At 41.5% G+C, this 16397-nt stretch overlaps 1 protein-coding gene across 1 annotated transcript in view; it reads right to left on the bottom strand.

The window, feature by feature from the left end:
- The window catches only part of PANK2 (pantothenate kinase 2), a 28125-nt gene extending 14883 nt beyond the window's left edge, over positions 1-13242 (bottom strand). Inside the window, exons 1-2 of the mRNA XM_054573989.1 lie at positions 12890-13242; positions 5-357 (exon numbers count right to left, since the gene is read on the bottom strand). Coding sequence (XP_054429964.1) covers positions 5-357; positions 12890-13154 — 618 coding nt within the window. The 5' untranslated portion in view covers positions 13155-13242. The remainder of the gene's footprint in view (positions 1-4; positions 358-12889) is intronic.
- Between the last annotated feature and the right edge of the window lie 3155 nt (positions 13243-16397).

Genomic DNA, 16397 nt, shown 5'->3' with positions numbered 1-16397 from the left:
ATACTGTGAGAAAATCCTGCTCAAATTTGTACGCTCCACCTCCAGTGGCACAAAAGACAGTGTGGAGACTTGAGAAGTTTTTATCTCTGCCCATTTGAATAAAAGCAGGCATGTCATGAGTGGGAAAGCGTATAAAGTGCAGATTGCCTTTGCGTCCACACAGAGTCAGGTCCTTCAGTTCCAGGTGCACGTCCCGAATACCCGTGGACCCGTAAGCCACATTGGAGGTCAGATACTTCCGAATGCTTTTAAGACTTTCCACTTCTTCCTCTTCTTCCTCAGCAGTGATGTCTTTGGGTTCAAAATAAACCAGCTTGACTAGGGTTCCACCAATATCCAAGCCAAACCATGGAAAAACTAAATGGGGGAGGAAAAAAGAAAGTCAAAACAACTTTTTCATGAAAACTAAATTTACACTTACTAGATTAGAAACTTATTTCAAACTCTAAAATTTCCTAGGACTATATAAACAGGTTTTGGGGGAAAGAAATATAATTGTCTGATTTGGAAGCGAGTATTTTTTAAAAAATTATAAAGACCAGGAAGAAAAGTTTCAGCATATTGAGCCAACCCAACACTCTTTTAAAGACAAGCCCAAACTACGCTGTGAAATATTTAAAAACATCAAAAAGACTACCCATGAACCTTCTGGAAAAAAAATGAAAATGAAAATTTTCACCCTTCCCCTTGACTTACAGAAGAAATTTTGGAAGTTTTCAGAACTCTGGTTTAGTACTCAAACTAGAGGTAAAGAAAAACTCCCCACCCCATGTAACATTAATATAAGCTCCAGTGTTCAATTTCTCTCAAAACCCAATGTCCTAAAAAAATAGGTTTCAACTGAACAGATGTTTCAAAGTTATTACCTGTAACCAAAAGTATCCTTCCCGAAAGAATGACTTCAGGGGTTGGATCAAGATGGACTGCATAGATATACATGCCTTCCCCTTCCCACGTTAAATCCCAGAAATGACTAAAGATACATACTTATTGATATACTATTTTCTAAAATAATTCTGGAAATAAGAAATGACACTATCAGGAGACCTAGGTTGATAAAGGCAGTAACTGTATAGAAACATCAAAAAAGGAATATTGTACTAATTGGGGAGCAGCTACGGAGGTGGGGGGGAGAGTGGGGTGTTCCATCCAAGCTACGGATGGGGTGACTGCCACGGGGAAACAGGGGTTCTGGTACAATCGTGATGCAACTGGACAGGCCAGTCACTTCCCTCTACTGAGAACCGCTCCCCACCTCCCTTCCTCCAGCCAACAGAGAAAATGTCTTCAATGAGCACAGGCACTTGAACCCAAGATTCAGGATGGCACCCAAGTGGCTGTTATTAACCAGAAGAAACAGGTGTCCAGTTCTGGCCATATATCCAATCTCTTCCCTTCAATCCAACCTGACAGACTGGTAAACAGACACTGCACCCACAGACAGGAAAACAGCAATCCTCAAACCAGAAATATCACTTTACAAATTAGAATCACCAAAAGGGATATCAACACCACAAAAAGAAGCAGCTGAACATATGAAGAAAGAGTTGCAGGAACAAAGAGGAGACTTAACAATCGTCAATATCGCAGAGATAAAATGAGATTTCATCCATGAAAAATGAATAAACTACCATTTTAAAAAATCAGAAGAAATAACTGTCAGCTGTGGTTGTGGCTGCAAAAATCTACACATGATAAAATTATACAGAAGTAAACCACGTACACAAAAGAGTTTATGTAAAAAGGTGAAACCTAAATAACGTCTGTGACCTGTATCCTCATTTATGGGGGGTAGGTTCACAACCAATTAAGGAGGACAAACTACTATACACTTAACATAGATAAATCTCAAAAATATGTTTACACAAAAGGCTACATACTATATGATTCCATTTATATGAACCTCTAAAAATGCAAACTAATTCTTGCATCTGACAGGAAGTAGATCATAGGCTGGGGGAGAGAAGAAAGGACTGCACAGGGGCAAGAGAAAACTTTCCATGGTAACCTCAATCATGACTGTAGGGGCAGGGTGGGGGGAGCACCATAGTTATATGTATCTGTAAAAATACATGTAACTGTACACTTGTAATGAAAGCAGTTTATTTTATGTAGATTATACCTCAATAAAGACACATTTACAAAAAAGGAGAAAACTGATATCCAAAATAAAGCTTAACAAGTACATTCAACAAGAAAATAAGCACAGAAAGAAAAAAAAAAGGAAAACTAAGAAATTCTCCCAAAATGCCTCTTGAGTATGAAGGAAAGGTATACATAAAGAATACAGAACCATAGTCCAACATCTATCTAGAAATTTTCTGGGGGAAATAAAGGATAGAGGAAGAATATTAACCATCAGGTTGAAAGATGCACTGTGTTAAACAGAATCTATTAGTGGAGAAAGGGAGTACTTGGACACATCGTATTGAAATTTCAGGAAATCCTAAAAACTTCCAAGGGAAAAAGCGTATTCCTAAAAAGATACATAAATCACATAAGGGTAAAATTAAGACTTCATCAGCGACACAGCTGGTAGAAGACAATGGAGCAATAGCTTCAAAATGATAAGGAAAAATTTTGAAATTCTTATCTAGACAAATTAGCTTTCAAGTGGTAGTGCAAAAGACAATTTCACACATAAAAAGAGCTCAATATTTACTATCCAAAGAGTTTCTCTGGAGTAATTAGTAAAATGCCCTCCAATATATTTTTTAAAGCATCTAGGAAATGAGCTATGAGCACTGGCTGGTGTGGCTCAGTGGACTGAACGCCAGCCTGGGAACCAAAGGGTCGCTGGTTCGATTCCCAGTCAGGGTACCTGCCTGGGCTGTGGGCCAGGTCTCCAGTAGGGTGAAGTGTGAGAGGCAACCACACAGTTATGTTTCTCTCCCTTTCTCCTTCCCTACCCTTCTCTCTAAAAATAAATAAATAAAGTCTTTAAAAAGTAAAAAAGAAAGAAATGAGCTATGAGGAACAGTGATAAGCAAAAGAAGCAGTACAGGCTAACTTTTAGAAAAATAAATAATGTGAAACTAAAATACTTACATGATTTCAACACAGGAAGTAGAAGAGGGAAGAAAGGGAAGAGTAAGCAAGCAGCAGTTCTGTCCGTTTGAGGAAAGGAAGATACGGATTCTCACTAATTCTGAATAAAGAAGTAATGGTTTAAAAGCATTAAACCATCTAGAAGAAAAGAAATGAACATAAGACCTTCAAATAGTAGAGAAAAAATCAGTGCAAAAACAAGCAATAAAAATATGATAAATACAAGGTTAAAAATCACAAGAATGGGTCAATAATCACAAATAAGCCAAATTTCTCTTCCAGATTGAAGAGGAAATTCAACTACATGCTTACTTAAACATATCTCTAAAACAAGATTATACAAGTAGACTGAAGATAAATGGTAAAACAGCCCCAAAAGAGTCCCATAGGGAAGAGCTCCATGCTTTTTAAAATAAAACTGGCTTTCAGTCAAAAGTACTCATATCAAAATCTTAAGCACCTCACTGGAGACTGATAGAGAAGTTGACTTACATGTAGGAACCACGGAGTTTTCAAAGTCAAACCCATGTTTCAAGACCAGCACTGAATTTAACATGTGCTATGCTCACAAGATGAAAGATGCCCCTCCAAGTTTGACCTACCAAGAAAATAAGACTCACAACTCTCACCCCTATGTTTACTCTGAATTATGTACATATTCACTGACCAAATCAGTGGGTGGAAATCACTGGCACCACTTACTTATCTGCCATATTTATAGAATTAAATTTGTGTATGCAAAATAAATGCTTGAACAATGCTAGTCCACTGTATCAAGCAAATGTTAACAGAAAACAAATACAAAGAGACTAAACAGAATTCAAACAAAAAGCATTAAAAGGGGACAAAAAAATCCCCAATAGTGGGCTCAGGTGGTTGGGCATGATGCAGCAAACTGAAAGGTCACTGGTTCAATTCCCAGCCAAGGCACATGCCCAGGTTTTAGGTTCAGTCCCCTGAGGCATATGCAGATGACAGCCAGTTTCTCTCTCACATTGATGTTGCTCACCCTCTCTTTCTCCCTCTCTTCCCCTCTCTAAATAAAAAATAAAATATTTAAAAGGGGGAGGGGACAAAAAGGAATTATGTCATTGCATAAAACAGTGTAACTGAAATGATACTAACAGTTTCAAAAAAACATTAAAAACAAGGAGAAACTGACTGATCTACAAATCAGTATGAGAATGATACAAGTCTCAGAAATTTGCCCACATACACACAAAAGAAAGGTGTACAGAGGATCTGACTATCACAGCTAAAATGGTGATCTATTAAACATAACTATAACTCTATCAAAAAACCAACAGACTTTCCTACTGCCCTGACTGGTGTTGCTCAGTGAGCTGAGTCTTGTATTACGAACCAAAAAGTTACCAGTTAGATTCTCAGTCGGGGCATATGCCTGGGTTATAGACCATGGTTGGGGGCGCGCAAGAGGCAACTGATTGTTTCCCTCACACATTGATGTTTCTCTCCTTTTTTTCCCTTCTTTCCATTCTCTCCAAATATATATAAATAAAATCTAAATACACTTCCCTTTCAAACACCCATAAACTATTCACAAAAACCAAATGTATTAGCTTTTAAGAACCTCAAATTCCAGAGAACAAAAACAAACCACATTTGCCCTGGGTGGTGTGGCTCAGTGGACTGGGTGCTGGTCTGTGAATCAAAGGGTCACTGGTTCAATTCCCAGTCAGGGCACATGCCTGGGTTGCAGGCCAGGCCCCCAGTAGGGTGCATGTGAAAGGCAACCTCATACTGATGTTTCTCTCCCTCTTTTTCTCCCTCCCTTCCCCTCTGTCTAAAAATAAATAAATACTTTTAAAAAAACACTTACTTTCAACAATACCTCAAAAATTAGATATTAATCCCTCTTTCTCTCTCCCTTCCCCACTCTCTAAAATAAATAAATAAAATCTTAAAAAAGAAAAATTAGTCCGACACACCAAAAAATGCATTGAACTGGAAAAAAATTTTTTAAGATTTTTTTTAAAATTTAATTTTAGATGGGGGAAAGGAGGGAGAAAGAGTAAGAAAGAACAAACATCAATGTGTGGTTGCTTCTCCATGCAGCCCCTACCAGGGACCTTGCCCACAACCCAGGCATGTGCCCTGACTGGGAATTGAACCAGTGACACTTTTGGTTTGCAGACCAGTGTTCAATCCGCTGAGCCACACCGGCCAGTGCAGAGTTCTGATTTTTTTTTTTTTTAAATATGAGAAATTCCATTCCCAGTGACGGGACTAACCCAACCTGACAAGAATCATTCAAAGTCTATCTATCCCTGACACTTGGAAGAAACAAAGTTTTTTCACTCTAAAAAATACAACAGTTCTGGATATAATTGAAGCAAGGAGATTCAATTCCTATTTTCCTACTAGCACTACCATCCTTTGACTGTCAACTTTAGGATAAAGAATCTTGTAGACAGTAGAGAAGAAACACAGCATTCCACCAACATTTGCATCAAGAATGGAATGTGAAGATTTGTGCATAAACACTGAAGACCAATGTAAGATTTTGTAATGCCTAAACCAAATGAAGCCTTACTTATGTTTCTTTAGATTAAAAAATTAAAACATTAGTATATGGCTATTTTATTTCAAGTGACCATTTATTAACAGCCAAACTATATTAAAACTTCACTGTATAAACTTATTTAATGTTTACAATGACCACTATTATAATCATCTTAGTTTATGGATGAGGAAACATGCAAAAGAGCCCAAGGTCAGAGCCAAGGAAAGGTAGAGGTGGAACTCAAAACCAAGATTTTCTAAATCCTTTAACAAATATCTTTTAAAGATAAAACTATACCAACCTGAGAGCACAGAACATTCTTGGGTTAATAAGAAAATAAAATTTAAAAGCAGTTTAATGAAATTTACATATTTTTAAAAAGATTTTATTTATGTATTTTTAGAGAGAGGGAAAAGGAGGGAGAAAGAGAGGGAGAGAAACATTGATCGGAAATTGAACCAGCAATCTTTCACTTTGCAGGATGGCACACCAGTCAGGGCAAAATAAAGAAGATTAACAATATATAAGGAAAAATAAGAAGCAAAGAAGAGTAGTAACTCAGTTCATATCCTCGTTATAGCCTTTAATGGTTTCTAGATTCTTTTCTGAACTACTGAATAAACCCTTTACATATTCAAGAACTAAGAGGCATTAAGAAGCATGGCAGGTCCATTAGACACATGTTCTCAGATAATGGCTATACAATTCTGTTACTTATAAATATCTAGCCTGTCCAAAGGGGCTTAGATACCTATCATTAACTGTGAGACTACCCAATAATACATAATACTTATTCAAAACAGTATGTTCCTGGATGGAAAAGTCAAAGAAAAAGCAATTCTTGCTATACACCATCAAATTCCTTGTATCTCACCAATAGAATACATATTTATTACTTTTTTTCAAATTATTTTATTTCATTTTTAATTTTAGAGAGAGGGGAAAGGGGAGAGGAAAAAGATGGAGAGAAACATCAGCATGAGAGAAAAACATCGACTGGCTGACTTCTGTACATGCCCTGACTGGGTATTAAACCGCGTCCTTTCTGTTTGCAGGGCGCCCCCAACCAACTGAACCACACTGACCAGGGCTATTCTAACTAGTGAGTCCTTTCATTAATTTTCACAGATATCTTAGTCTGTTTGCAACCCTTACTATATATTTCCTGATATTAAGACCTCCAAAATACTCAAGTCTAGACAATCTATATTTGATGCAGGACACATTTCTAGAATGAAGTGAAACTTTCCCTCACAGATTATCTATGGCAAACCATTTTAACACAATGTCTCTCATAATAGGTCAAAACAACTGATATGCTTTCCAATGGGAAAAACATGGTTTACTAAAATGTTCTCAATTTTTCTCCATTATGAACTGCATCTTTACCGGATCACATGTTGTTAAGATATTGCAAACCCAAACTAGGCTGTCTGCTAGGCTGTTCTACATAGCAATCTGTCCTCACATTAAAAGGTATCTTAGGCCCTGGCTGGGTAGTTCAGTTGGTTAGAACGTGGTACCATTATGCCAAGTTTTGCAGGTCTGATCCCTGGTCAGGGCACATACAAGAATGAACCAATAAATGCATAAATGAGTAGAACAAATTTCTCTCTGTCTCCCTCACCTTGTCTTCCTCCTTTCCTCCCTTCGCCTCTCTCTCCCAAATCAACAAATTTTTTAAAAAGATACCTTACTAACAATTATTCTTATTCATCAAATAGTTTTAACTCAGGGGCCAGATACTTACAAATTATAAACTTCACATTCAGGAAAAATAAACACACAAAACCTAACAGAGACTACTAAAAACTGCAAGACAGCATTCCCCTTTAGACAGCACAACTTAAGCCATTATTTTAAAAGGGGAATTTTCAAATCCTAGTCATTCTGACTGACTGAGAAACTGAGAAAGAAAAGTATCTGAGGATAAAGATTCCCCAAGTTATGAACCTGAAAAATGCTCATTAAGTTATAAATTTAGCTCAAGGAACATCACTGATCTTTTAAATGACCAGTTAAAACAGCCATTCTTACCACTTTCTGATAAAGTCCTCTCCAACAGCCTTTCCTTCCAAAATGTGTTTAAGCAAAGCCCTGACCCATGTGGCTCAGTTTGTTGGGGCACTGCCCCCCAAAGCAAAATGTCGCTGGTTCGAGTCCTGATCAGGTCACGTGTCCGGGTTGCAGGTTCGGTCCCAGTTGGGGCACACAAACAAGACATAAGTGATCGATGTTTCTCTCCCTCTCTCCCTTCCCCTCTTGCTAAAAATAAATGTTTTTAATGTGTTTAAGCAAGTATTTTTATATTCATTTTTTAATTCTCACCCAACGATATGTTTATTGGTTTTTAGAGAGAGAAAGAGACAAGAGAAACATTGATGTGAGAAACTTTGATTGGCTGCCTACCATACGCACCCCATCAGGGATCGAACACAGAACCTAGGTATGTGCCCCCACCAGGAATCGAACCCACAACTTTCGGGTCACAGGACCATGCTCCAACCACCCGAGACACCCAGCCAGCTCTAAACAAATATTTTTAATAGCATACATCTCCTCTTGCTTACAGTCCCCCCACATAAATAGAGGGGAAAGATGCCAACACTAAACAATCATATTATCTAAATGCATAATTCATACATAAGGTCCCTAAAATAACAAACTGTATTTTATACAGTTGCATAATAGGACTATTATGAGTCCCTACTTAATGTTTTATATTTGTTATACATCCCAAAGAGGTATCACGTTTACTTCAATTTCTCTTAAAGTTAATAATATAGGCCCAAAATCATCCTCTCCCACTCTGTCGCTCTTACTAATTCCCTGAAGGTAAACACTGAATCTGACAAAGGGCAGTCTTCTAGGGACCCACCTCCAGTTCCATTCTGCCAATACTGATACTCTTCCCAAAGTCAAAGAAAAGCAATCCATTTTCTACTTTAAAACTGTCAAGCTAGAAACAAAAGTTTTATTTTCTAAACTAATGGAGCTACAACATGCTTAGGAGTCACCCTAAAAGAGCCAGCTCATCCTCTGCTGTGGAACACTGTGATCCCAGGGTTCCCACGTATTCTGCACATCTGCGGTCCTTGATTAAAATGTTCTCCAGCCGTGGCAGATGTGGCTCAGGTGGCTGGAGCAACATGGCTCAGTTGGCTGGAGTGTTGTGTAGACCAAAAGGTTACATGTTCGATTCCCAGTCAGGGCGCACACCCAGGTTGCTGGTTTGATCCCCCTCAGTCACGGTGCATATGAAAAGGTGGCCATGGATGTTCCATGTTTGTTTCTCTCTCCCCCGCCACCACTTCCCCTTTCCCTAGAAGCAATTAAGAAATGTCCTCGGATAGGATTTCAGAAAAAAAAAAGGTTCTCTGAATACATGAGTGTACACATTTGTCGAAATTATATATATTATTCCTCATTAAAATTTTAAAAATTAAAAGATGTGCCCTGGCTGGTGTGGCTCAGTGGATTGAGTGCCAGCCTGCAAACCAAAAGGTAACCAGTTTGATTGCCAGTCAGGGCACATGCCTGGGTTGCATGACATGTCCCCAGTAGGGGGTGCACAAACAAGCAACCACACTTTGATGTTTCTCTCTTCCTCTCTTCCCCTCGCTCTACAAATATGTAAATAAAATCTTTTTTTAAATTAGAAGATCCAAGTTCTTAGCCCCCCTGTAAATCTGAGGGGTTATTTTTTAACTTCTGAGTGATTCCACGTGAGACCACTACTCTTGATTACATCACATGTGCCTTCCACCATTACAAAATGGGGAAAGACAAGAACACTGGGTCTGAATTCAGACACCTAGACCAAAATACAGCTCTATTACTAATTCACTATATGCCCTTGGACAAAGAGACAATTCCACTGAGCCTGCTTCCTTAGCTGGAAACTACGAATAATAAATACCTACCTCACAGGATAATTGTGAGACTTAAGTGAGACATTTATAAAATATTTGGTAGAGCGTCTAACACCAAGTTCTATGTTACCATCATTAGCATCTTTATTTCCATCATTTTAAACCAATCTTTATTCGGTATTTTCTCTCAGTCCTGAAACATATATTCCACCTAATCTAAAACTTTTAAAGAACATCTTAGACACACACATGCCTCTTCACCCCTGATGACTATAATGTGTTAAGCCTGGGATGAGGGCAGTTTTGGGACCCACTCTGCTCCTGGGAACTTGTGTGGCAGAACCTGACTATAACCAGAGCCCAAATTCCTATGGAAAACTGAATAGTTCCTTCTAATTTCAAATGACAACCAGCCTCCTACCTTTAGACAAGTAAGGTAGTGACATCCAAACAAGGTTTGCTAGTATCAAAAGAAAGGTGGTGCTACCCCATACCCAACTCTCCCAACAAGAGATTTAGTCTTCATTGGATTTCCTCAAGATTAGACCAAAGTTAAGTTTGCCTCTTTAAAAGGGGGGGGTGAGGTGTTTTGGGGGCACTGAACCCCCCCCAATACCCCACACACACAAGTCCATGTAACCTGCCTTGGCTCGTGTTGCTCAGCGGGTTGAGCGTCAGCCTCCAAACTGAAAGGCTACCATTGGCATTCCCAGTCAGGGCACATGTCTGATTAATGGGCCAGGTCCCAGATGGCAGCATGCAAGAGGAAACCTGATCGACTCTTGCATTGATTTGTTCTTCCTTTCCTTTCTCCCTCCATTCCCCTCTCTCTAAAAAATAAGTAAAATCTTTTTAAAAATTTTTTAATTCATGTAACCTGACTCCTCAAAATCTTCATTTTCTCACAGTATCTAAAAAGAACTCAAAGACCACCACCCTCCCACCCACAGATACCAAGATATAAAGATGCTCAAGTCCCCTATATAAAATGGCACAGACCAATGCGTAACAGTAGGCCCTCTGTAGCTACAGATGGAAAACAATACAGGTTTATTTGGGGGCGGGGGGGGGTAGAAATCCTCATATAATTGGACCCATGCAGTCCAAACCTGTGTTGTTCCATAGTAAACTGTATGTATATTCTTGGAGGGTTCAGCAGTCTAACACAGTTTCTCCCTCTAACAAGTATACCTGGCACAGTACAGAAAACAAGTGGGGGGAAGAACAATACCTTTTTTCTTTAGCAGGTCTATACCTGAGAGACACCAAATGGTAGAAAACAAAACAAAAAAATAAATCCTACAACTTGAAAATTTGTCTTAGTTCCTAAAAGAAGTTTCAAAACCACCTTATATAACTTCTCCACCCGTATGGTCTAAACCAGTGTTTTTGAGTGGCCTCTGAGTCACTGTATTTGAATGATATGAGAAGCTTCTTAAAACCATTTCCAGACTTTGATTCAAACAAGAGAACTGAACCCAAGGAAGCTGCATTTCTAACTCCCCAGGTCATTTTTATGCTCAAAATTTGCAAGTAGCTAGAAATTTTCACCTCAGGTAAGAAAACCTTGAATGCAAAAGATCATGACTATGCTTGCTCTCAAAGCAATAAAAAATTAGCTACTAGTATATGAACAATCTGTAGAACACAGTGGTTAACAGCAGACATCATGAAGCTACAATTCCTGAGTTTACAGTTCTAACTAGCCATTTGACACTGGGCAAATGAGCCCCAATTTTCTGGTCTGTAAAATGGAACACTACTACCTACTTCAGAGTTGTGAGGGCTAATGAGTTATTAAAACTCTCAGAAGAGTGACTGAAAAACATTTAATTAAAAAAAGTTTTTAGAGTGCGCGACCCATCCAACACTCAAAATACAAATATTTATTTCAAATCCTCGTGGTCAATGGCCACAAACAGCTGGCTATCTAACTGTGAATCCTATCTCCTCAATCTCTGTAATTTGCTTCTGTATCCAATGATACAGTACAAAACCATGAAGGAACTAATGTTTTTTGTACTGCTTAAAAATCAGGTGTGCCCTGACCCATGAGTTGGCTGGGCATTGTCCTGCAAAGTAAAAGGTCGCCAGTTCAATTCCCAGTCAGGGAACATGCCTGGGTTGCAAGTTCAGTTCCCAGTCAAGGTGTGTATGAGAGACAACTGACTGACTGATGTTTTTCTCCCTCTCTATCTTCTTCCCTTCCCCTCTAAAGAACAAAAAAATAAAATTCATTTTTATAAAATAAAGTGCTGCTCACAACATAAACCACGTAAATGGCTCTAAAAATGGTAGGTTGAGAGCAGATGTCTTCCAAATAAATCTCTTTCGAGAGGCTAGGAAAAAACAAAAGAACTGAAAACTCTCCAAACTTTTCATAGCAAATTAGGGCTGCATTTAATCATCCAAATCATAAAAGTTAAAAGTAAAGCAAACGGGTGCTTGGACCAAGGCACAAGACAAGACCATCCAATAAACACCTCTCACACCCATCCTGCCACTTTCTCTCCCTCATAATCTGCATTTAAAACAAGTTAATTTTCTTAAGTAGGAATCTGGCTATAACATCGAAAAAAAAAATCTAACCATATGTAAAAATACCACTATATTGTAAGGCTCATCTTAGAGTATCAGGACAGTGTATACTTTCGACAGCACCGATGGTGTAGAAAGACTGCCTGAATTAAAGACCTATAATGGGGAAAAAATATTTGGACAAGATCTGAAAGCAGGAAAAAAAAAAGACTAATAATAAAAAGAAGAAAACGATTCTATGATTAGAGCTTGTGCAAATCCTAAGGCGAGATTCAAGAAGATGTCGTTTTCCCCGAAAACAAAAAGCCTTAATGCCCAAAACGCTCCAGTCCTGAATCCTGTCAGCAAAGATAACGGGGAAATACCTGGGTAAGAGAGGACCCGAATTCTCACGAGAACGGCCAAAGCTTAATGCACAAAATACGGAATCTAGTTTTAGGTTTGCAGCAACTCAGGGGTCAGTTAACCATTGTCCAGTAAGCTAGAAATTTCCAAACAAAAAAAGACTTAACGTCCTGGAGAGCAGCTCTTTAAAAACCCACACAAGACAGACTGGGGATTCGAAGGACTTGGGGGGAGGGGAGGCGGTGAAAATGAGTCAAAAGAAGCCTTCTCCAGGATAAAAATCATGTGACTCCCGGGCATAGACAGAATACCCAAGGAGCGAGAACGGAGGAAGGGTCCTGGGGAAGAGAAGAAACCACGGAGCGCGGACTACTGTGCGCAAGGGCCGGACCCCGAAGTCACAGCGTTTGTGGGACCCCAGGCCTCCAACCCCCTCTGTGCCCACGCACCAACCTGGGACCACCGTGCGGGGGCACTGTCCCCTCGCGGGCGCGCGGGAAAAACGGCGGCCGGGCCGGAAGGGGGCAGGGCGAACCGCGAGGGCGCCCCGCCGGGCACTTACGCGGCCGCTTCTTCCTGAGTGTTTCCACGCGCTGGCGGGAGACCGAGGTAGCGCCGCTGTAGGAGCCAGGTCGGTCCCGCCTTACTTCCTCAGTCAAGGCCGAGGCTCCGACCCCGGGGGCCGACACGCTGTTCGCCCGCCGCCGCGGCGGCTCCTGCCGCCGCCCATCTGCCTCATCGGGCGCCGGCTCCCGGGTCGACGAAGCGGAGGTGGCGGCGGCCCAGCCGTGGCGCTCCATGGGCACACGGAGCCGGTCCGCTCCCATCCACAGCAGCTACTGCTGCCTCCGGAACCAGCCCCCAGCACCGGACTTCTCGTTGCCTCCTCCGCGTCAGTCCAGCCGGAGCAGAGGCGAACCCTCGGCTGTCCGCCTCTTCCGTTGCGCCAAGGTGCAGCAAGCCAATCCCAGAAGGCTATGGGAGGCCCGAAGGCCTCGTATCCAATAGACTCCTTGACTCGAGGCAGATTGACTTCACTTCTGTCCAATGGGAGACTCTTAGGACGGCGGCGGAGCTGAGGGTGGAGGGGGAGGGGATCCGGGACCCGCGGAGGAGGAAAAGGCGGTGTGGCTGATGGGGGAAGTGATGGCGGCGCCGCCCAATGGACGCGGGGATGGAGGGGCTTGTGCCCCTCCGTCTTTAGTATCCTCCTGCTCAAGTGGACTGGTTGGCGCCCCGGGGCCCCAGAACTCTCCCGGGATGCCGCCGCGCGCCCCCTGAAACCCACCACGCTGCTCCGTTCCATCCTCTCCCAGTCCCCTCTTCCAGTCCAGCAGCGCCCCCGCAGCTTCTGTTGGCCGACCGAAGGGCTGGAACTGCGGCTGACTTTAGCCTTTGTCCCTCGGCCTGGTTCCTCCGCTGCGGTCTAGGACGCCAGCCCTTCCGCTGCTATTTTTTACTACCACCCTCTCCCCCAGCACCACCACTGGCGTGTTTGGGTTAATCCCCCTCCATTCCGCCTGCGTTGGAGAAATGTTCCTGGTACCAGAAGGAATGAAAGGACTGGGTAGGTCTCCATGACAACTGGATGAAAAAGGTGGGTTATAAATCTTTCGCCACCCTCCTGTGGTGAAGGAGAGAGTGGGAGCCGGGAAGTAGGGTTGGCTTTTTGAAGGAATCTGACCCCTCTTTCTATGTGGTGCACTAGGGGACATAAAAGGATTTGGTGGCCGCCTGGAAGCATAGTTGGGAGGGGGCTTTTTTTTTTAACATCTTATTCCCTTCTCTTTTGGGGCGAGAACATCGTCACCTCCAGCCCTGATATCCCAACCTCGCACATCTACCAAAGGGCCTTCCAAGCACCCTTTCTCCCAGAGGTTTACCCAAGCCTGTTAGATCTCGCCCCTCTCTACTTTCATGGCAGTCCCTCACTCCGTCGAGTTTAACAAGATTGTGGGTTTACCTGGCTTGCTAATTATTTCATGAGACTGGTAGACTGTAATGGCCCTTGGGTGATGTCCTTTAGTTTCTGCATCTTTCCGGTAATGACTACCAGTAGCAGGTAGAACAAGAAAGATGAGCTTAGAGGTGATTGGAGGTGGCAGAGTGTATGGGGGGATAAATGGTAATGGAAAAAATAAAATTTTTAAAAATGGAAAAGAAAACATGAAATGTAAACAGGGAAGTTTTCTTCTGAAGACCAAAATAAATAAACTACAACTAAAAAAATACGAGCTGCTTTCTTGCTTGTTGAATAGAATTACCATGTTCACTGCAAACTTGCTCCTCTCACTGTAGGAATAACTCTGGAACCCCAATTTTCTGCTCTGGAAATCCCAGCTCCTGAAGGAAGCTACCCCCAGATAGATCCTACAAGAACCAAGAACAGCTATAACTTCTCTTTGAAATCTCAGTGCCCAGCATTGCCTATCTTCCTCTTTCCCCTCCCACTCCACCATATGGTCCTTTTTGATGTGAGGAAGCTTCTGTCCAAGTCGGTAAACTTTCATAGATCATCCAGAGGAATCAAAGAATTATTATTGCCTGAGGCTGTCAAAATGCACCTCAACATCAAAACAACACCTGAAATATGTGTAGCTTTTTTTACAGTTTACAGTGCCTTTACATCTCACTCCAGGCAACATTTGGATGGTAAGGCAACTTATCCAGAGGCACACAGCTTTTAAAAATGACACAACCTGCCCTGGCTGCTGTGGCTCAGTGGATTGAGCACCAGCCTGCAACGAAAGCATCATTGGTTCAAATCCTGGTCAGGGCACATGCCTGGGTTGCAAACCAGGTCTCCTGGGGGAGGGGGAGGGGGAGCATGTAAGAGACAACTAATCAATGTTTCTCTTCCTCTCTCCCCCTCTCCCCCTCTCCCCCCCCTTTCTGAAAATAAATAAAATCTTTTTAAAAAAAGAAAAAGAACATCAGAACCTGGACTTCTGAGAAGTTACCTACTCTGCTTTATGATAATCAAAAGAAGGCATGGAGCCCTGATTGGTGTGGCTTGGTTGGTTGGGTGTTGCCCCATAAACCAAAAGTTCTTGGCGGGTTTGTTTCCCAGTCAGGGCATATGCCTGGGTTGTGGGTTCATAAAGTCCTGTTCAGGGTGTGTTACAAGAGGTAACCAATTGAGGTTCCTCTCACACCAATATTTCCCTCTTTCTCCCTCCCTTCCCTTCTCTCAAAAAAATAAAAATTTTTTAAGAAGAAACCTTTGCCTTGGAGCAAATTAAACCCATAACTAAGCTTAGACTTTTTTTTCCCCAAAAAATGAAATGAAAGTAGCAATTAAGTCTCCTTTCCTTGTGGTTATTATATAATTTATTTTGGGTGTCGCTCACTTGGTTGGGCTTGACCCCACAAAGCAGAAGGTCCTCATTAGATTCCCCATCAGGACACATGCCTGGGTTCAGTGCCCAGTTGGGACACATTTGAGAAGCAACCAATCGGTGTTTCTCCCTCTCTCCCTCTCTTCCCCTCTGTCTAAGATAATAATAATTTAAGTTCTTTATTACTTTCAGTTATTTACCCTTGGGGAGAAGCTAATTTTCTGGTGTACACACCAGAATAAGGCACTGGAGTCATGATAAGCATTGTGCTTCAGAGGAACTAACCAAATTCTAAAGTAATGACTCGGAAACCTAGAGCCATTTCAGTGACAAAACATACAAAACACATCTACCATATTGGTTGCTTATGACTAGGTAAAAGCTCCCAAACTTAGTGGCTTAAAACAGTAATAAATATTTTGCATTATCTCAGTTTCTGTAGGTCAAGAATTTGCAAGTGATTTACTTGTGTGGTTCTGGCTCAAGGGCTTCCATAAAGTTGCAGTCATTTGAAACTATGCACTGGACGATCCACTTACAAAATGGCTTATTCACATGGCTGGCAAGCTGGCAATGACTGTCAGCAGGAGTTCTCAGCTCCCACAACCTGGGCCTCTCCAAAGGGTTGCTTCAGTGTCCTCTTGACATGGGAAATAGCTTCTTTCAGAGCCAGTAATAGAAGACTAGACAGAAGTCACAATATTCCTTAAGATCTAGACAAGGAAATCACAC

This window comes from Pteronotus mesoamericanus, unplaced genomic scaffold, assembly GCF_021234165.1.
Source record: "Pteronotus mesoamericanus isolate MK-2021 breed Mesoamerican mustached bat unplaced genomic scaffold, CSHL_Meso_final contig_25, whole genome shotgun sequence".
Classification (NCBI taxonomy): Eukaryota; Metazoa; Chordata; class Mammalia; order Chiroptera; family Mormoopidae; genus Pteronotus; species Pteronotus mesoamericanus.
The sequence above is the reverse complement of the archived record's forward strand: the minus strand, read 5'-3'. Positions and strand labels throughout refer to the sequence as shown.